Genomic DNA, 22,840 nt, shown 5'->3' on the forward strand with positions numbered 1-22,840 from the left:
TTGAAGAAGTTGTATACAAAGACTTAGGAAATAATTGATTCTTTGTTAATTCTTTTCCTTAAATATATAATATGGATTTATAGTTTGTTATACTCATGTTATAAATTGCAATGACCTGTGTCTTTTATTCTATATGTTTCAAACCCACCAAGCACAGGTGACAAAAGAATATTTGAGTTCTATTGTATTTCGACTGGAAGCTGTGCTTCTTCACTAACTTCTCCTTGATAAAACCCTTCTTGTATAAAGTTTCATTTTGGCTCCCTTCATATCTGAAAATCCCACACTCTCAACAATCTGCATTAAATATTTACTGAACTACTATCATTCCCTTAGCTCTTGATAGTGACTCTGGTTCACAGCTGGCTTCTAGGGCAATTTATCCACATTATAGATTTACATTTATGTTTTGACATAAAAAAAATTGCCCTATGTCCGAAGTCCATATATATGTTTATATAAAATTCAACCTAGACAATTTCACTTTTTATTTATGAAAGAAATAGACCCAGCATGAAGAATGTGTATGATAGATTTTCCTGATATGAAAATTGTAAGCATTGTGATTTTTCTGCTTTAGACAGCTGAGGTGGCATTAGCTAATCTCAAGAACAAATATGAAAACGAAAAAGCAATGGTGACTGAAACTATGACGAAACTTAGAAATGAACTGAAGGCTTTGAAAGAAGATGCAGCAACTTTCTCATCCCTGAGAGCAATGTTTGCAACAAGGTAATAGTTTTTCTTGCGAGATTAGGTGTGGTACATGGGGAAAAGACTTCAAAATGCCCATGTTCATCTTCGTGCATCGTGAGTGTTACTTAGTCTGCCATCTAAAAGGGCAAGGTGTAAAGAAAATACATGAGATTCCACTCTGACAAATCTAAGATAAAATCTTTTGTGCTGTTTTCCAGAGCCCTCTACTGGACACACTGGATCAAGCAATTCTTCTACATACAAGTGTTTTTATTTATTAATTTTTTTAAATTACAAATTTTTTTTTATTTTTTGGCCGTGCCGCACGGCTTGCAGATCTTAGTTCCCCAACCAGGGATAGAACCCGGGCCCCCAGCAGTGGAAGCAGAATCCTAACCACTGGGCTCCCAGGAAATTCCCCATACAAGTGTTTTTAAATTAATATAATAGATATTTTTTCTAGAGCCTTATGTGCCCAAAAGAATTAGACCAAAAAAAAAAAAAAAGGAAAAAGAAAAAAAAACACCTCCAATAAGGGGGAAAATACTCACTTCCTAAAATAGCTAAATATTACATTATCATCACTGACATTTATTTCTGTATACATAAAAGTGTTTATCATTAGCAAGTATTTGTGTGAAAAAGATACTTTGTAATGAATATTAATATTCATCATATCAGCTAATTACTTACTTTAATATAGTGTGAATTAAATTATAATTTCTAAAATGTAATTATATATATCACCAAATTTTTCACACTGCCCAACTAATTATTTAGACAAATATTACTTACTACCTCCCCCCACCAGTTTTGTTATGAAGCACCACTATATTTTATTTTTTAGACTTGAAATGACTGTTAAGAATTATTGATTCAACGTTTTCAAAGTCTTGAGGTGTTCAATACAGTGTTGCAGTTTCCTTTTTGCTGTCACAATTCAGTGCCAAAACAAACATAGTTCTATATTTTATATGATGCAAACTTGGTACAAAATTCACAAAGCATAACTATGCTTATGCTTTATTTACAGATTCAGTAAATTACTTACATGTAGCTGATATAATGTAAAAAAAAAATCCTGGGCCCTGGAATCTGTCCAGCTTCCTTTTAGTGTCAGAAGAGAAAAGGCTCAAACTCAAACTTTGTTATTGACTCTTGGAAATAGCAGTGAGGTGGCCGAGTGCCTAAGAGACCACAAGGTTACAGGAGAACTGAAGGGAACTGACTTCTGGGTCTGAGCACAGTAGAGTTTGGGGAGTAGAATGTCCACACCTCTGGCCACTATGGCGGTGGAGGGCGGCAGGATGGAGAATGGGTTTGGTGCACAATGCCCCCCTCTTTGTAAAGGAAATCAAAACATTTTTAAAGGGACATTTAAAGTCTCGATCTGGTTTATATAAGAATTATTATCCTCAAATAATGCATTTTCACAGAAATTTGTTTTTTCAGGTATATTAACTGCCTTACTCCATAGTATTCTTAAAAATATTTTTATCTAACCAATTAAAATAAATCCAGGGTCCTGAAATCCACATTTTATTTTACTAAGCCCTGATTTTTCTTATGATATTCCTACTATGCTTCTTGACATTCAGTGTTAAAGAAAATGGAACCCGGGAGATTGGGATTGACATATATACACTAATATGTATAAAATAGATAACTATTAAGAACCCGCTGTATAAAACATTAAATTAAATTATATTTTTTTAAAAAAGAAAATGGGACCCACCTGGATCTCAAGTTCTTTCACTACAAAGTCTGTTCTTTCTTTAAAATACCAAAAGTCTTGTGTTAATTTCAAAGTTTGTACAATACATTTTGGGTAACTCCAGAAAGTCATTAACTATCTTCTGATTCATGGAGAGCTCTTACTATCTTAGTAGGTAAATAAATGCAGAAAAAAACTCTGAATAATTTTGTGAATAATTCTTCCTTCCAAATGTACATATGCTTAGGTGTTACTTTTGGTAGAAAAAAGACCACTTATCCTCCTGCTGCAGCACAAGTATCAAACCTGAATAAAGATGTTCCTGACAGCTGGCTATATCTGTTTTGAACCCTATGCAAATCTTGGTTTGCACCTATTGCTTTATCATCTGTTTGGGAAATCATTGAAGATACTCAGGTTTCTAATTCAGGCAAATCTGCCATATTGAAAGCAATAGCAACTACAATCTGTACTCAATTAAAATAAAACCTATAAATATAGATAAAGAAGTACATATTTTCTTTACAAATATTATTATTCTTTTGCATGCTACAGGCATAAACTACAAAGCTATTGTAACACATCTACAATGCTGTGAACATTACCTGAGACTTTACTGTTGGTTCTTCTGCAACCACAATAACTCTGTCTCTGGGGTTTAAGATGCCACCTATTAACAATGTCCCCATATATACTTCATTGTATAGATTAACTAACAGTTATTGAACCTGCTCTGTTTCCAGTTTTCTACTATAATAGATTACTTCCATTGTGATCTAGGAAGACCAGTGTTCCAAATATCTAAATTCCAGTAAAATTCATTACTTTCAACTTAAGTTCCAAACTTAATTTCACCAACATTTTCTCCTGACCACTTTTCTGTTGTGGTTCCAGATGTGATGAATATGTCACACAGTTGGATGAGATGCAGAGACAGTTAGCAGCTGCAGAGGATGAGAAGAAGACTCTAAACACTTTGTTACGAATGGCTATCCAGCAAAAACTCGCCCTGACCCAGCGGCTGGAGGACTTAGAGTTTGACCATGAGCAGTCCCGTCGCAGCAAAGGCAAACTTGGAAAGAGCAAGATCGGCAGCCCTAAAGTAAGTGGGGAGGCATCAGTCACCGTGCCCACCATAGACACTTACCTCCTGCATAGTCAGGGCCCACAGACACCCAACATTCGGGTCAGCAGTGGCACTCAGAGGAAAAGGTATGCATGCAGCGATCTTCATAGTATGGTGCAGTGGCCAGATTTTAGTTAACTGCAAAAGTTAATGTGCTCTTATTGTGGAGGATGGAGGAAGGAAAGGAAGGGAAAAACTGGGAGTGGGTGTATAAATGGGCCTTGCCAATGTTGGTTTTTCCATATTAAAACCTTTGGATACTTGTGTTTATTTATTCCTTTCTGTCCCCCACACCCCATCTCTTGGTTAACCATAATATACTTTTCAAGTGTCTGTTAACATTTTTGCTGTTCCTTGTATGCATAAATATGCCTCTCCCTTACCTCCAACCTAAAAATTGGTAGACAAAAAGGTCAATATTAAGAATGAAGCTATGTTTTACATGGGTGATAGTTTTAATGGCAATGGTGCTATTTACCAGCTTCTCTCTAAGGAGGCAAGGATATGAATGTGTTCTCTTAGGGGAACTTTTGTCCGTATTCTGAAAACTGGTGACTGACTGAAAGGTGATGTCTCTATTTAGGTCAAATAGAATGGAATATGTATAGTCTTTTTCTTAAAAGCAGGTTTTTGTGCTTTTTCATTTGTTATGTGAATATTGTCCAAAAGTCACTTGTATGGTTTTTAATGGCTTGATTTTATGACCTTTTTCCAGAGTCCTGGATGTTGAATTTCTTACCCTGTATATTCAGTTAATAGTAAAGTTTTTATTTTAGGAGTTTTCAGTTAAGAATCAAACAATATAAATATTTTCTATTTGTGGTTCAAACTGACTAACTATAATAAATCTCTTTTCCAGTATCCAGTACAGTTTCCAAATAGGGTTGTATCCTGGTATGGAAACTAAACATTTAGTGAAAATCTTGATTTACTTGTTAAAAAATTTTAAATGCCAATATAAATAATGTTGTCACTGGTGAGGCTTTGAAAGGTAATTAAAGTAAAACTTTTTTGTTTCCTATATGTATTTTCTTGGATCTCCTGCAAGACAATTTTCACCTTCCCTTTGTGATCAGAGCCGTCCCAGGACTTCAGGGGCTTCCTACCTACAGAATTTATTAAGAGTTCCCCCTGATCCCACCTCCACAGAATCATTTCTTCTGAAGGGCCCCCCTTCCATGAGTGAATTCATCCAAGGGCACCGGCTCAGCAAGGAAAAAAGGTTAACCGTGGCTCCACCAGGTAAACATTTTTTCCTTGGGTGCATGTGATGCAAATGATGAGTTGAATAGACAGCTCTCCCCTTCCTTCCAACCACTCACTCCCACCCATCCGCAGAGTCTAACTTTAATGACGGTGAATTCCTACGGTTAAAGTAAAAATGCCTTTATACCTCTCTTTCGGTTTCCTTCTTTACTCAGCCAGACAATCATTTCTTAGGAGTCTCCAGCGACCTCCTTTTAACAACAGTCAAGGATGGAAAATGAGAGTTGGAAGGAATGGGATAGCTGAAGGGAAACTAGCAACAGGGACAACACAGGACACACACAGTCAGGTCCTATTTGCAGTTTGGTAGCTCATAGCAATTCCATCTTGGTCAAATTTTGTCATTTTCTTCTGATCATTTTTAATGTAATTTCAGTAAAGGGAGCCATCTTTATAAAAAGCCTTTTGGGCTGATCTCCTTTTGTAGTGACTCAGAATGTCTCCTCAGTTATAGAGAATATAAAAGTAAAATCCTCTAAGGTTTTGCTCCTCAGGAACATTTAAGGTCTTAGCATAATGTTCTTAGAGTTTGTAAGCCCTTATTGATTTGTGTTTACCAGCATGCTCACAACTTACTTTAGCTTCACTGTTTAGCATTTTTCTTTTTTTAATATTTTTTATTTTTTCTACGAAAGGCCTCAATTGAAAATGTGACTTCTGGCAGATAAAGATCATCCTTTTAGGAAATCCCTGCCTGCATGCTAACTATAGGTCAGAGGTGGTACACAGGAATTCTGTGAAACAAAATAAGCCCAAAGGCAGCTGTTATTAGGCGATTGCAGGGAATGACAAATTAAAACTAATTCTAGTTAGTTGCCAACAGTTAGAAACACAGGAGATTTCACCTGAACAGCTGTATTTCTGGGCTCCCTTGAAGGATTCTGAATATCTGGCAGCCCTAAGTCTGCATTCATGCATGTCAGCAACCTGTTGGATCTATGTAGTGCCTGCTGCTTTTAAACAGGGCAAACTGCAGTTTACCACAGGGCCTCTCGCTCCCAATTACTTATATCCAGCCTGCTGCACTTGTTTCTGTTATCTTCCGGCCCCTACTGTAACCTTCGAGTTTGCCACAGAATTTTTTTTTTTTTTTAATTTACTTCAATTTTACCTTAATTCCTTTTTGGAAACCTCAGCCTTTGGATCTCTAATACTGTACTTTCCTTATCTGATTCATAAGTCAGCCTACTGATTGGGATTAAAAGATATGGTGTGGAAATTTATAGCAGAAGTTAAACATTCTAAGAATGTTTGAGGACATAGGTAGTGATAAGGAGTTAGAAGAGCCTTAACAGCCAAAATGTACACCTAAAACAAAAGGCAACAACTCTCCTGGATGTTCCTCCTTTCATAACTCTTATCCTCTTCTTTTAGACCCCTTTGGAAGTATCTGTGAGTCACCAAAGTGGTCCTGTTTCATCAGGACACCTAACTTAAATAAAACCCACAGGTCTTTTTGTGTTCCAACTGGACTTAGTAGCACTCTCTTCTAGAAGTTAGAAAATAAATTCTGTGATTAGTAAGTAACCCTATTGTATTTTAATTTTAAAAGTGACATATCAATAAGATTAAAATTAATAATATTAATAACTATTTTCATTTTATGTATGACTATTTGATGCTTGTTTACATTAATATCTATTTTACATCATTGTCATTACATTGTGGAAACCACTAACAGATATCATAAACTTTTCTATGTTACTGCCTAGTCTTATTTTTATTTTTAAAGGTTGTAACGTAGATTCTATTTCAGATATTGTTATTGCATTAATCACTACTTCCTCTCTTGTTAGCCTCTGAGATGGTTTTCCATTATTTGTTATAAGATTCTATTAGGAATAGCATGCATTCAACTTCTCATCTATTTCATTTTCTTCTCAAGAGTGAGATCACTGAGTTAAAGTATGAACATCTTTATGTTTTTTGCTCCATTTTGATGTGCTGTCAAAAAGGGCATATCATGTACTAAAAGTCCAACATTTTCACACATTGACTCTTTCTACAACTTTATAGACACTGTACACATCTTGCAACTCTAAGGCTAGTTAGCATACATGAATGAGAATACTATTATGTGGTCTTAAATTCTTTAGTGTTGAATAATGAGAAAATGCCATAGGCCTTAGGAATGATTGCTATATACAAGATTAGAGAGAGAAATAATGTGGAATTCAGAATCGTCATTAGGCCAGAAAATCATTTTAATGACAACTTAGCATATTGATAAACCTTATATTTTTAACCATTTATTTGAAGTTAAAATAATAAAAGCAGGAAGGAAGTAAAGCTGTTATTATAGCCTGAAGAATTTTTAACTGGATATCATGGAACCAATCAGATTAATCGTTAATAAATTCTTAAATCAACCCAGCAACATTTTCTAAAAGGTTCTGGTTAAATGAATTACTATAGAAACTGACTAGCCAGCTACACCAAATTGTAGCTTCTAAAAATATTTGCACTATTGACAATATACATTATTTTTCCTAGGCTGAACTATATTGTATAAAACATATTAAACATTATTTGATGCTTTTACTATATAAAATGTTTTCATTAAGCTGAGGAAGGGAAAATATGCCATATATATTCAGTCCTATGTCCTATGCAAGAAATATCTTAAACCCATGGGAAATAATAGGTTTTATGAGTTTAATATGTTATTATTATAAATTTACTTGCTGGTAACAATATATATTCATCACTTTTTTTTTTCCATACGCGGGCCTCTCACTGTTGTGGTCTCTCCTGTTGCGGACGCGCAGGCTCAGTGGCCATGGCTCACAGGCCCAGCCGCTCAGCGACATGTGGGATCTTCCCGGACCGGGACACGAACCCGCATCCCCTGCATCGGCAGGCAGACTCTCAACCACTGCGCCACCAGGGAAGCCCCAAAAATATTTTAATATATCTTTTTAGGTGATTTTAATTATTCTAATCAGAAGTGTAAGGAACGGCACCAAAAACGGAGGGGAGCTTAAACAAGCTTTATTTGGGAACGCTCCCGGGCGAGGTTCACTGGTCAGAGAGAAAGGCGCCAGAGAAGTCGCGCCCGGGTGCGGGCGCGAACAAAATTTATAGGGGTGGACGCAGGGGAGGCGCTTGTTGTGTGAAGCAGCCCCCTTTTTTGGTAATCTTTCGGGTGTTGTGGCAATGTCAGGTGTCGGTTGCATCAGCCTCAGAGCCGTTGGTTCCGCCCCTCGGGGAGCGGGAAGACAGGGGCCGAGTGGAAAGTCCCGGGTCTGTTTCCTGGGCAGGTGGAAAGTCCCGGGCTGATGCCACTCGTGGGTTCGGCTGCATCAACCACCCTGGGGGGGCTTCCGTCTGACTCCCTGAGCCCTTCCCCGGACCTGCTGGCCTTACAAGCAGATATATAGGTTGTTTTCTGTTGTGGATCATTGAAGTAATTAAATCAATAAAATGATATTAGTTTGTTTTGGATCCTTTGGTTGAGGAATTGGAAGAGGTATAAATCTCATTTAACTTTTAAAACAGTTACATAAACAGAACACAAAATATTACTTAGCATATATAAGGAATATTTTCAAATAGATTTCGCTTCTATGAGATGGTAAGCAGAAACCACATCTTCAAGGCAGAATTTCTTAATTTCTGGGAAATCAGTTCTAGGATAGGGCATTGATTTTCAAAATTAGTAGAATGTTTTGTGCTAATTTGTTAGTACATTGTACTGATTGATTTCCAATATTACTAAAACCTTGTGGAGGAAAATTCTGGCTATGGCTCTCTCTCTGCTACCTCAGCCCCTGAAATCCCAGAGTTTCCAGCCATGGCTTGTTGACTTTCTTGTTCTTGACTTTATCCTTATCTAGCATACAAACTCCAGCATCCTCCCCCATGTGCCTACTAGAGCTTTGATGAACTTGAATCAAAAGGGGCCCTTCTGATATCAGCAAGTTTGCAATCAGGCAGCAGATAGTATATTTTCATAATATCAGTGGTTATTTTGTAGGCAACGTTGTATCTCAGTGCCTTCACTACCTAGGCCTATATAATTAATAAAAACTTACAATTTAATCAACAATTTAAATCAGTCTACCAGAATATGTGAAAGGAATCTATGCAGTTCATAGGCCAGATGTTATGTCTGTAGTAAAGACCTAAATGCATCATTTGTACAAGTGAATTAGGGACCCAATTGCAACATGGAGGGCGGGGGAGTGCTTCCCCACACCGAGCAATTCTTTGACACCAGCTGGGTGCCCTATGATTCAACTCAATTCTGACACTATCTACCCGGAGATGGCATCAGATTCCACGGGTTGAGGACTGAGTCCTACAAGACTGCCCCACCCCCCACTTCATACACCAGTTGCAAGCCCGGGTCATTACCTGTGTTTCTGACCCACTGCAATAGATTGGGCTTCCCACGACCCCTCCTTGGACTCCAGGCGCCAGTCCAAAGTCCAGGTTGTTACCTTACTTCTGAACTACTGGCTATAAATCAGAGGTTCCCATGACCCGCTCTTCAGATTCAATTAATTTCCTACTTCCTTGATCACCAGTTTAGTATAAAAGGATGTAACTCAGGAAGAGCCAGACAGAAGAGATGTGGAGGGCAAGGAATGGGGATAGGCGCACAGCTTTTTTTGCCTCCTCTCCTAGAGCGACACTCTTCCCCCAGTCTCCGCGTGTTCACCAACCCAGAAGCTCTGTGAACCCTGTCCTTTCGGATTTTTATGGAGGCTTCATTAAAGATGCATGAGTTTGATTAAATTCTTGGCCGCTGGGTGATTGATTCAACCTTCAGCCTCTCCCCGGAAAGTCAGGTGTTGAAAGTTCCAACTCTAATTCTGTGGTTGGTTCTCCTGGCAACCAGCCTCCACCCTTAGGTGGGGTCCTAAAGTCATTTCATTAACACAACAAGAGGCACTTTTGTCATTCTCAGCACTTAAGAAATTCCAAGGGTTTGGGGAGCTAAGGGTCAGGAATCCTGGACGAAGACCAAATATACATTTCTTATAAATCACAATATCGAAACAGGATACAAAGAAATCTGAAACTTGAAAAAGCAAGTTTGAACTCCCTTCTTGAAGTAATAGCCTAAGCAGTTTGCTCCTCGTGAACCTGTGCTTTCCTTGTAGGAGCTTTTTCTCTTGAATGTTCTGCTTCCTGTCCCTCCCTAGCTCTCTCTTTTCCTCGCTCCTTCCCTTTCTCTGAAACCATTACTGAACTAATGTGAAAGAATGGTATTGTTTTGAAATCTGAAAATTTTCTATATTTTAGATCTTAATGATTTTTAAAGCAGCTCATAAATGTATTAACCTTAGTATGTAGTCACCCCTTTAGTAATAGATACAAACACGTTCATTAGTGAAAATTGTCTTTACGTTTCCGTATATTCAAACAGTAAACATGTATTTGTGTTTGTTGTATTGCAAAGCCTATGTTCTTAAATATGTACCAAAACCACATTTCTTTCATTAACTCATTTCCTCATTCGTCAAAATTTAACAAAATATATTGTGCATCTACTATGTGTCAGGTACTTTTTTTGGCTTTTGGTATAATGTGATGATATTCAAGTAAAACATCACCTCTGTTCTCCCCTTTAAGGGGAAGTAGATAAGCAAATAAGTAATGATATTAATAAATGTTCCTGGTAAATAGAAGAGTTGGAGTGGTGAGGAAATCCTCGCAGAAGAAATGCAAGCACTGGTCATGGTAGGTAACTGTAGACCTTAATAGGCAGAAGGTATGTTGCCGAGTCCAAGTTCGCTCTGCTTGCCGCACGGCAGACCAGTAAATCAAGAGACGAGGTGTTGAGGCAAGGAATAATGACTTTATTCGAAAAGCCGACAGACCGAGAAGATGGCAGACTAGGATCCCCAAAAAACAATCTTATCGGGGTCTGGATGCCAGTTTCTTTTATGGAACAGAGAGGGGGAGGAGGTGAGGAAGTAAAGTAAAAAGACCATGTATCTTGCAAAATAGGAGAGGATGTGTTAATTTCTTCTTTCCTGCAGCCATTCACAGGTGGGCAGGGTCAGATTGTCTTCCTGTGAGCTGAACAAAGGCACTTTACTTGATGTTCAGGCAGAGGGGCAGGGTTCCCTGAGGCAGGCCATTATGCATGATTATAATAACAAAAGCAATGAAAAGCAAAGTTTAAAGTCAAAGAAACAGATCTAACATGGAGTCCGATTTAGCTCTTCCCTGTTACAGTTCCCCACTGTCAATGTCTATTCCATAATCTTGTGGAAAAGGGGCGATGACCATTCTAACTGTTTCTTGCTGCGTCTCGTCACATGGATCTTTCTGGGAATGTCCACCATAGGTGCCAGTTGTTTCGAATGTTGAGATTTGTCTTTAAGGAATTTAGGGCTTTTCTATGTATGGGAAGATGCAAGAGGCTGGGCTCACTGAAATCATTCCTTTGATATGTGCCTCAGCTATCTGGGGCCTGTATCCTATATTTTCACATTCTGAGTTTCCTCAGGGCTCACTGTGGGGAGTGGCTGTAGTCTGATGGCTGCTAGATGGCAGGTATTCTTCTCCTTCCCTTTCCTCAGGGCTCACTGGCTCACATTGGAGGGCTGCAATCACTGATGCCATTTCTCAGATCCTCCCCTCTTGGTCAGAAATTTGAGCAATATTTGGGAGACATTTCATGATCAAATTTTGTCCCACAGCGCTGGGAAGTTCATCCCAGATCAGGTGAAAATTCTTGATATGCCACTCCAGGTGGTAATTTTTGGATTAGGCCCTATTGATAATTAAAGATTCTCCAGATCCTCTAATTATGATCCAGGAGACATTTTCCCTTGTTGCTTCTACCCATACCTAGAATCACACTGTAATTATTTTGTTATAAATGTGATCTATTTCCTCAAGATGTTTAGGCATAGAGGTTTTGTTGGAGGCCTGGTTACACACTGGGTACTGTAAGAGACAGCAATCTTATAAAGTAGGATATAAGTAAATGCAGCTGGTAACACTGACGAAGACATGGTGCAGCAGGGAGGCACAAACAATTTGGAAACAAAGAACACATTAAAACAATGATTAGTATAACCAGTTGTAATCCAGTTGCAAGAATTAGCGACCAAAGGAACCATAACTGATTTAATGAGCCACTTGCAGTTTCACTGTACTGGCCATGTATGCAGAGCTTAATCTTTGAGACAAGCATATGCTACTGGCAGGATCAACCAGGTAGAGATAAAAAGATAAATGTTTCATCTTTGTTTACAAAGGCATACTTTATCAACTTGTTGTAGGTCATAGCATAAGAGAAAAGGTTTTTTTCTGAAAAACAAATAAAGCCAGTATATTTTCCAAAGTCATAAAGTTATAAATCATATTTACCAGTTCATTCAGTCACATGTAATTAATTCCTGTTGATCTGGGTGAAGTAATCAGGTTTTCCATTAGGTTTGTCATTTGTTACCCAGTCCAGTGATATTATCTAAAGGCTATCAGAAACTAATTGTTAAAAAGTTCCTTTTATGAGTCTTCTTGAAAATCTTCATTTTGTAAAAACATCAGGACAAAACTTAAAGTAGCCTGGTTAAAGATTGGAATACGGACTTCCTTGGTGGCGCAGTGGTTAAGAATCCGCCTGCCAATGCAGGGGACGTGGGTTTGAGCCCTGGTCCAGGAAGATCCCACATGCTGCGGAGCAACTAAGCCCGTGCGCCACAACTACTGAGCCTGTGCTCTAGAGCCCGCGAGCCACAACTACTGAGCCCGCATGCCACAACTACTGAAGTTAACACGCCTAGAGCCCGTGCTCCGCAACAAGAGAAGCCACCGCAATGAGAAGCCCGCACACCGCAACGAAGAGTAGCCCCTGCTCACTGCAACTAGAGAAAGCCCACGCACAGCAATGAAAACCCAACAGAGCCAAAAATAAATAAATTTATAAATAAATTAATTAATTAATTTAGTTAATCCTGACCATATATAAAACTTTCTCAGTAAAATGTAATTCCATTCCTCATACCTTAACTGAAAACACACATTCTACCATACTGAAATGTTTTATTATTTTCAGTAGCTTTAAATATAAATTAGAACCCCTGACTCTTAAAAACCTTAATTTCTAGTGAAAACCAAGAGGCAAGTAATAGTTACCAAAACCTGGAGAGACTATCTTAGATTATTTTTAGAACATAATTATTCTTATAGAGTTTACCTAAAAGCTCTTATCTCGTTATTTACTTTAAAGTTTCATCATATCAAGTTATTTTTCTGGCTGACAAATTTGCAACAGATATAAGATTTCATTTAACTTCTATTAAACCTAGGTCCAGTGAAAGTATTATACTTAATGTTGATGACTCTAAAGACATGTTTACATTAATTAGATCAATAAACGTAAACAATAATATCAGGTATTAATTTAATACTGAATATTTCTCAGTTCACATGAACCTGAAATTCACTTAGCTTAATTTCTCTTGTATTTAGAATTGTTTGATTTGTAAGCGCTTACTTTTCTTTAAGCCAATTAAATAGAGCTCATTTACAAGCTAACCTCAGCAATGTTATCCAAAGACAAAGACACACACAAACACACAAACAGAGAGACCTCATGGTTCTCATTTCAAAATTTCAGCCCCGAGTCAGGTACAGCCATGTAAAACCCATCAGTTTACAGAGAGTTTGGATTAAAGTTGGGTTTCTGGCAGATGGAAACCATTCAAGCTCCCTTGTCTAGATGGCTAAATCTTAAAAGACACTTAGGATTTCTATTTATCTTTGACAAGTCAATTTCTAAATTACTTTACCCTCTTTTCAAAATTTGCATTTTAAAAAGATGGCAGAGATGAGGGTTCCTGAGAAGACCAAATAGGACATTTGCATCTCAAAAATACAGGCAAGTTTCTCCTAGGATGACTTTGTTTCCTTCTCTGGGGTTTCCACGGCCACCATCTGTAGGCTTAAAGCTTGCTCCAGTGGGACCCTGATGTCAGGCTGTTCTGGCGAAAAAGTTACTTGAGCATTTAATTTACAAAGGCGACCTCATCCCAAAACGGGTATTGGACACTCTGGCATATATAAGAAGCTATGTTTCAGGGTGAGGTCCCCTAGTTGGCATTCTAGACGTTTAAGAACGAATGGTTTTGTACTTCTCCAGAAACTCCCGTGACCCAGATAGACTGAGATGTTTTCTGTGCCACCTTCGTGTTTACCACGGAATATGTGGCACCCGTATCTATTAGAAAGTCAACGAACTTGCTCGCCACTGTCAAAATTATCCGGGGCTCCTGAGGGGAAATTAGAATCAGACGCCTCAAGTCTAAGGGAGTACCCTGGCCACTTACAGGATGTCAGCACAAGGGAAATTGCCCTTCTGTGGAAATGGCTACCAGTCCAAATTGGGTGCCCTGTCGGGTCTTAGATTGTGATACTGAACCAGGTCCCTGTGCCTCGGGTGTTAACACAGAAAATTTTATTCGATCCCTATGGGTAGGGGAAACAGGAGGCAGTGAAAGGAGTGAATATGTTGGTGGCATGGGGGCAGTTGGAACAACTGCTGGTGCAGCCTGCTTGGCCAGTGGGGAAGTTGTATGAGCCAGAGGAGAGTTTAGGTTTTGGAGTACCATGTCCCCACTCTCATTTTCTCCCTCTTCCCCTTGCAGAACAGGTTCCCCTTTGGGTTTCCTTTTAGATCGCTGCACCATAAGGTGGCAGTCCTCTGACTCCTTTTCCTCCTGATGCAATAGCATAAATGCTTCTACATATGGAATCTCATTTCTTTTCCCTGTTCTTTTGCAAAACACTTCTACTGCGAGATCATATAATAATTGAGTGAGCCATTCAGGGGCCATAGCTCTTCTGATCCGAACATATATTGGGTCCACACCCTATTACAATAGTATATATGTCTTTCTTAGTCATAGGCTCATGGCTGTGTTTTACCCAGTTATCTAATATATGCCCCAAAGGGCTCTCCTTTGGGATAGATGGAGTATTTCCCATTTTTATATGTCTGATAACACCAAAACACAAAAGACGCCAATTCCAACACAAAAGGCACAAATTCCAACACTGATGCACACAAAACCAAAACCAAACCCAACAAACTGGTTCCCAAAAACCATCCAGTGACAATTCCTCTCTCCAACAGGGTACCCCAACCAAAGAGATTGGCTTGTCCCATAAAGGAAAAGCCCAAATTGAGGGGTGTAATATATTCCCGGTGTGCACGCCAGAGCGACTTACCCTCCAAAATCGAGCCTGTCAACTCATATAAGTTTGTCGGTTCCTTGCTTCATCTGCCAAACGCTGGAGTAACCAGTGCTGTTTCAGGGAGTTTTGAAGGAAAGATCCTCAGGACAAATGGTCCCGGCAGCTGCTAGGACCTTGCCCCAGTATTCTCTGACCAGGGCCTTCTAGCCACGAGCAACAAGGCTCCTGGCTGGCTAAGCCAAATTTGTTACTGAGTCCAATCTCACTCTGCTTGCTCTGCTCGCTACACAACGGGCCAATAAATTGGAAGACGAGGTGTTGAGGCAAGGAATAACGACCTTATTCCGAAAGCTGGCGAACCAAGAAGATGGCAGACTAGGGTCCCCAAAAAAACCGTCTTACTGGGGACTGGATGCCAGTTTCTTTTATAGAACAGAGAGGGGGAGGAGGTGAGGAAGTAAAGTAAAAAGGCCATTTATCTTGCAAAATTTCTTTTCTGTAGCCATTCACAGGTGGGCAGGGTCGGATTGTCTCCCTGTGAGCTGAACTAAGGCACTTTAATTTAACATTGGGGCAGAGGCGCAGGGTTCCCTGAGGCAGACCGTTATGTATGATTATAATTACAAAAGCAATAAAAAGCAAAGGTTAAAGTCAAAGAAACAGATCCAACATGGAGTCCGATATAGCTCTTCCCTGTTACAGGTGGGGGTGCAGGTGTGGGTAATGAGAAAAGCCTTATAGGAAAGGAAGTCAGCTTGCACAAAGGCCATGAGCTTGGTGCTAGAAACTGCAGCAGGACTTGGGAGTGATGGAAAATGACGCTGGAAAGGCAGGCAGGGACTTGAAAACAGAGGGCCAGGTTAGTGAGAGCAGACTTTATTCCAAGGGCACAGGTAACAGTTTTAAGAAGAGGAGCAGATTTTTAGTATATAAGATCACCCTGACAGCGAGGTGGAGAATGGATTAGATGTAGGTAATGTTACCCGAAAAATTGGGTTCACCTCTTGGTGGGTGTCCAGCCAAAAGACACAATCAAGCCAAAGAATGGGAGAAGGAAGGATTTATTACTTGCCACAAGTAAGGAAAACACCAGGGATCTTTCCCAGAGCAGTGTCTCCCCAAACAGCAAAATTGGGGAAGTTTTAACAACAAGCATATTCATGAAGGGGCTTGATTGAGTCCAAGCTTTAGTTGATTGAAGTCAGGAGGGTCAGAAAAGGTCAACATCATCGTCCCTTAGGTTCCAGTTGATCTTGTGGTTAAGTACTTCAGGCTAATCTTTACCATTGAAGCAAAACTGGGAGTTTTTACAACTGAAATATTATGTTCGCTATTGTTACTTCTCTTGCCTGATAACAGGCAATGTTTCTGCATTCTTTTGTTCCCTTAAGATTACTGAGAACTGTTCAAGGCCAGGCTTAGATCATAAAATGGCTTAGGGCAGGGCTTCCCTGGTGGCGCAGTGGTTGAGAGTCTGCCTGCCGATGCAGGGGACATGGGTTCGTGCCCCGGTCCGGGAGGAGCCCACATGCCACGGAGCGGCTGGGCCCGTGAGCCATGGCCGCTGAGCCTGCGCATCCGGAGCCTGTGCTCCGCAACGGGAGAGGCCACAGCAGTGAGAGGCCCGCGTACCGCAAAAAAAAAAAAAAAAAAAAAGGCTTCTCTTAAGTCAAGAAAGCCATGCCTGGTTCTCTTTCTCCTGGAAGCCCCTGCCCCTAACTGCTTACAGTAACACCTGACGTAAAGAAGCAACTATAGAGTCTAATGAAATGTGAAATGAGAGGTGGTGGAGACTCGGAATCAAAACTGTGAGGAATATGAATGTTTACAAGTGTTTGAAATCAAAGAAGTTCAGCTCTACGCAAAAGCCAGCGTGTCCTGTGTACATACATCCTGCTCTAACTGCCTGTGCTTCTTCATCCTCCCGTGGTTTGTCTGTGGAAGGAGCTCGGTGAATGCTAACTGAGCTGACTTCCTGAACTAACAGCCTCAGTGGTTTTTTGCCTAAAGTGTGTTTTTTCCTATAGAGGCCTCTCCATTTTTGTGTGTTCCACTTCCCCATATACTTTCGTTTTCCACAGGATTCAATTCTTGAAATAGTAGGAGTGAACAGCATTCTGTTGAAACTTGTAATCGTTTAGGGTTGTATTTGCTTTTAACATAGCTTCTACAGAGTTTTCCCCGGCAGAGGAAGGCTTGAGCATTTTCTCATGCTACAGCATGTTGCCCTTAGTTTGGAATCTGCTAAAACAAAAGTTAATTCAAAAATACTAATTCACAAAATTACCAACCACATGTTTAAAAATACATTTTTCTGTCTTGCCCCAGTGTAATATGCAATCAAAAATTTGTTTAAAAAATTTTGTTCAAATTTTAGTGAATCATGTATGCTGCAAGAGTATTTTTCTCTTCTTCTGGGTTAGCTCTGATTCATTTTACAGTGGAAATTTGCAACACCCTTAAATTTTGTTTCAATTCTTTCAGTGTTTCTTCAAGTAGCAATTCCATTTTTACAGGAAGTCTTTTAGTATAGAATGATCTTTGGTTGGAATGTGCGAAGAATGTCATCTGAGAGTTATATCTCTTCTTTAGATTCTGTCCATCTCTATAATGACAGATAGCTAATTGAAAACTGCTAAATACAGGAATTTATCTCATTTTTTTTTCAAATAGCTCCATATTTGCTTTGTTTAGATAAATATCAAATATCCTCCAGTTTAGAGGAGTGTTTTGATTTTCATCCAGATAACTAGTTTCATATAAAAATATTTTGGAATTTTAAGATTTTTTTCCCTTCCTTGTTTTCTTTTGCAAAGGTTTTAAGCTAGATGTCTCATATATACCAGTTTTTCTATCGTGTGCATAAATGCACAAAAATTATAAAGAGTTTTCTGATCCCTTGTCTCCATCGGGTAGAATTAGCCGCTTTGTCCTCTACTCCTCACTATAGACAGTACAGTCACAGTTTGTCTTAAAATCAGATTTCTCTATGAGTCTGTAAGCTTTTGGGCAGAAATCTTGCCTCTTTTAATCCCCAGGATCTTACACTGTACCTGGCACATAGTAGGCCCTCAGTTTATTGGATAATTGGTAATTAGTCCAAATTTTCTACAGTATCTCAAAATATACAGCTTTCATATTCATCTCTATATGTAGTTCTTCTGATATACAGAATTATAGTGCATTTCAGATGTAGTTTAAAGTAGGTGATGTAATAAAATCTATATATAAAAATTGCGTTTGGAAAATTTTCAAATGAGTAATTTCTCTTACTATTTAATATAGGCAGCATATGTATCATTTGAAGTTTCTTTGGTTATTTTAACATATTATGCCTAAAAATCAAGGCAATTATAAGAAAATATTCACTTTTCTTTGGCCACACCCCGCGGCTCGTGGGACCTTAGTTCCCCGACCGGGATCAAACCTGTGCCCCCTGCAGTGGAAGCATGGAGTCCTAACCCTTGGACTGGTGGAGAATTCCCCTGAAAATATTCACTTTAGAGGGCAAAATTTATGAACCCATGTAATACAGACCAAAATGTTGCATATAAATATATAGGCTTTCCTTACATATTACTTTCTCTTAATCTTTTCTTTAATAAATTTATTTATTTATTTATTTATTTATTTTTGGCTGTTTGGGTCTTCGTTGTTGTGCGTGGGCTTTCTCTAGTTGCGGCGAGTGGAGGCTACTCTTCGTTGCGGTGCACGGGCTTCTCATTGTGGTGGCTTCTCTTGTTGGGTAACACAGACTCTAGGCGTGCAGGCTTCAGTAGCTGTGGCTCGTGGGCTCTAAAGCACAGCCTCAGTAGTTGTGGTGCACGGGCTGTAGGCGTGCAGGCTTCAGTAGTTGTGGCACACGGGTTTAGTTGCTCCGCGGCATGTGGGACCTTTCCAGACCAGGGCTCGAACCCGTGTCCCCTGAATTGGCAGGTTGATTCTTAACCAGTGCACCACCAGGGAAGCCCTCTTATTCCTTTTTAAGCATATATGATTATATATGCATCTGAAAAGGAATAAGAGAAAGTAATAAGTATACTTATAGTTTTTAAGTATATTTTTCGATAGATAATGATTGTTCAAAAGTCAAAAGGTACAAAAGGGTATACAAAAAGAAAGTAGTTCTCTCTGCCAAAACTGTGCCCAGCCAAACTTGGATATCCTTTCAGAAACACTCTGTACATATACAAGCAAATATATATAAACATATGCATATATAGTCACATATATGTATTTATATATGTATTAACAGTAACACTGGCACAGCAACAAACATCATTATGCATGCTATTTTTTTGTCACTTAATATATCCTGGCTTTTTTTCCCTTTTTATATTAATATTCATCTTTTTGTTTATTTTTAACTAGACATTTGGAGGAGAAAGAAGATATACTTGAACCCTTTAAGAAAGCTTGAAATGTCTTTATGTGCAGAATTGACATATATCTTGTCAAACAATAAAATGACAGCTACAAGAATGTTTCACCATCTAGACCAGAGCTATTCAATAGAAAGATGATATGAGCCACATATGTAATTTTAAATAATCTAGTAGCCATATGAGAAAAAGTAAAAAGAAACAGATAAACTTAATTTTAATAATACATTTTATTTAACACAATATGTCCATAATGTTATGATTGCAACATGCAATCAATAGAAGCAATTATTAATGAGATTTTGCATCTGTTCTTCTTAGTCTTTGAAATTCAGTGTGTATTTTGCACTGACACCACATATCAATCTGAACTAGCCATATTGCAAGTGCCCAATAGCCAGATTTGGCTGGTAGCTACTGTATTGGACAGTGCAGCTCTAGACCTTCTCACTTACCAATGGTTTTAACTGGATATAATTTCTGCATAGAAATCTAATCATTAACATCTAATTTTAAAATAAGATTTAAGGTGACACATGTTTAGGTTTTCTTTTAAAATGAAACATCGGACCAAATGTTTGCTATTACAAATTGATTCTGCTTCGTCTGTCTCTGGTAGCAATATTCTTTTAAACATTATAGATACATATTAAATGTTTGTATACCTTTCTCTATACATCTCCTTTATTTGTTTACTAGGTCTCCTTGCCAGTATAAGAATTTAATTCCTATTGTTCAGATATCCTAGGAAACCATATTTCTTAAATATTCTTAAAATAATAAAACAACTTAATGATTTTTTTTAATTGGTGTCATCAAGCTTGTAAAAAGTCTATGTTATTTATTCAAAGCAGGGAGAGCCTGGAAAATGTTTACAGTGCATCCTGCCAATTTTAAATGGCAGAGTTTAATGACACCATATATAGACTGAAAACACATCAGACTCTTCCAAGGTGGGTTCTGTGTGTTTTCCCATTTCCAAGATAAAAGAAAAGATAAAGACAATACTAAGTAAACCATTCTATGGTACAGATTGGAGCCACTCAATAAATAATGCAATGATTAATGTAACATTTAATGATCACGGTTCTATCAGCATCTTTATTTTGTTTTATTTTTGGGTTTGTCTTCTACTCCCTCCTCTGTCAGGTATACTATCCAGAACTTGCATTTTCTTAAAAGATTTCATATTCAAAACCTGAGCACTATCAGCACAATAAACTACGATAAAATGATGGAATTATTTAATTACTGAGGGATCAACATGAAAACCAACACTGCAGCAGTAATGTGCTTATTAAATTAGATTATATTTTCAATCCATGTTGACTCTTTTAATATAACTATGTCATATAACTCTTTTAGTAGAACTATGCTTTGAAGTCTTTTAAGTTTTATTAAAATTTTAATAAACCCATGGAAATTAAAATTTTTAAATTAAGATCCTCAAGGAAAGAAAACTACAATCTTTCTCTAATATATCCATTAAGTGAAAGAAAATATACTTATTTGATGTTCTGAATTGTTACATATTTAGGGTAAAAGTGATCACATCATGCTTGTGTCCACTAGAGTCCACCCATGTGGTGAAGAGAGAGGCCTCCAGAAGGGGGCTGAGTCTGGAGGGATGATGGGGAGGCACAGGTGGGCTGAGACACACAGGAGGCACAGGACGTTGCAGGCAGTAACTACCTTCCTCCCTTGACCCTGCCCAAATGATACTTCTGGCTCACTAAAAAGTATCGAAAGGCAGGTAGAAAACTCGAAAGAGTCAGGCACCTAGATCATAGCTTCTGATTCAGACTCACTGAAGTGACCAATCTCTGCCACCAAAAGACAAACTAGTCTGAACACTGAATTTTAAAATTGCATGTTATCCCACCACCTTCTACCTGTTCATGCCAGAGAACAGAGAACAACCTTTATTCCACCAAACTGCTGTCAATTACTTACCTACAGCACTTAACCCTTAGTTTCTTTGGTATCCTTTGTGCCAGGGAGTAAGGTGGTACAACCGTCTGCCGTTGGCATGGCCCTGCCTTCAGATCCCAAAGCCTCCCCATGCAAAGAAGAGGTTTAGTACTCTGTTGTGATGGGCAGCTGGGGGCTCTCCCTCATTGTATTCCAGGGGAAATGGCCATCAGCTATGCTATACTCCTCACACTATTTAATCCAACTTGCTGGCACTAGTCTATTGAATTCTACTGTTTGTCCTCACTATAACTACATAACAACCTCTATTATAAAAATGCCCTGATTATAAGCATTCCTTGGGATGTTATATTCAAACTGCAGCTTTCAAAGGGACGTCTTTTACCTACAAGGAATACTAAGAAAAACATAATTTAAAAAGCCACAGTAGGGGCTTCCCTGGTGGCGCAGTGGCTAAGAGTCCACCTGCCGATGCAGGGGACACGGGTTCGTACCCCGGTCCGGGAAGATCCCACATGCCGCGGAGCGGCTAGGCCCGTGAGCCATGGCCACTGAGCCTGCGCGTCCAGAGCCTGTGCTCCGCAACGGGAGAGGCTACAACGGTGAGAGGCCCAAGTACCGCAAAAAAAAAAAAAAAAAAGCCACAGTAGAAACCTGGGGAAGCCAATCTTTAGGTTAACAACTGTAGGCTCTCCTCTGCATGTATAAGGACATGTGGATAGCTATAGTGAAGGAATACTGAAGGAGCTCTCTCAACTCTGAGTCTCTCTGATTCAACGAATACAAATTATTCTCTCCATGACTGGGACTGGAGTTCATTGTGTACAATCCATGTTTCTAAATACACTTGTAAGTAAATATATTAAAATATCTCAGCACCATATAGTATAGTTTCTGTCAAGAAAAAGTAAAATTCCCATTATCTAATAAACAGAGCAAACTTTTTTTTGGACAATTTAAAGTGTCTATGTGTTATAAACTGACTGTACAAGTCGGGAAAGAGCAGAGTTCCAGAATTCACGCTGAATTCTTGTAGTGTGCTAATACTTTGCTTTCCTTCCCCAAACCGATGAGGTTCAATTTCCAAAAGTATACCTATATCATTACGCTGGATATTCACTGATTTCATTGAGAAATGCTTCTCTGGTACCCATTAACATGGCAGCCAACCAGACTCTTCTGAGGCATATTAACAGTTTGGGGGTGGCCTTTGTACACGCTAAACCTGGCTTCAGTGGCTCTCCTGGGCTGTTAGCGAGTTGGGCAGGGTCTGAAGAAGCAGCCGAGTTCTGGCTGGGAGCATGGTGCCAATAATGAGTAATTCTGATGCTCACAGAAAGCCTATGCTTGCTACTTCCTATTCCTTTGTTTTCAATTATGTAGTGAAAATGTAGTTCCTTACACTTATACCTAGACTACTTAAAGTGACCTAGGCGTTGAACCTATACAGCTAATCAACCAGAAAGATTCACAGTGCACTGTACTCATTACACAACAGTGAAGCATCTTGCCACCCTCTTGTTTTCTTCTTGCACAGCTATGTGTCGCTTCTTCCACACATCC

General features: G+C 38.9%; 1 protein-coding gene across 3 annotated transcripts in view; it reads left to right on the forward strand.

The window, feature by feature from the left end:
• The window catches only part of BICD1 (BICD cargo adaptor 1), a 206,745-nt gene that overhangs the window by 162,671 nt on the left and 21,234 nt on the right, over positions 1-22,840 (forward strand). For 2 of the 3 annotated variants that reach the window (XM_082665689.1, XM_082665690.1), the window contains exons 6-7: positions 581-732; positions 3,305-3,512. In XM_082665689.1, coding sequence (XP_082521815.1) covers positions 581-732; positions 3,305-3,512 — 360 coding nt within the window. Of the gene's footprint in view, positions 1-580; positions 733-3,304; positions 3,623-4,584; positions 4,779-22,840 lie in introns of all 3 variants that reach the window. The other variant, XM_082665691.1, reaches the window with a different exon arrangement.

The sequence above is a fragment of the Grampus griseus genome, assembly GCF_964374135.1.
Source record: "Grampus griseus genome assembly, chromosome: 11".
NCBI lineage: Eukaryota > Metazoa > Chordata > Mammalia > Artiodactyla > Delphinidae > Grampus > Grampus griseus.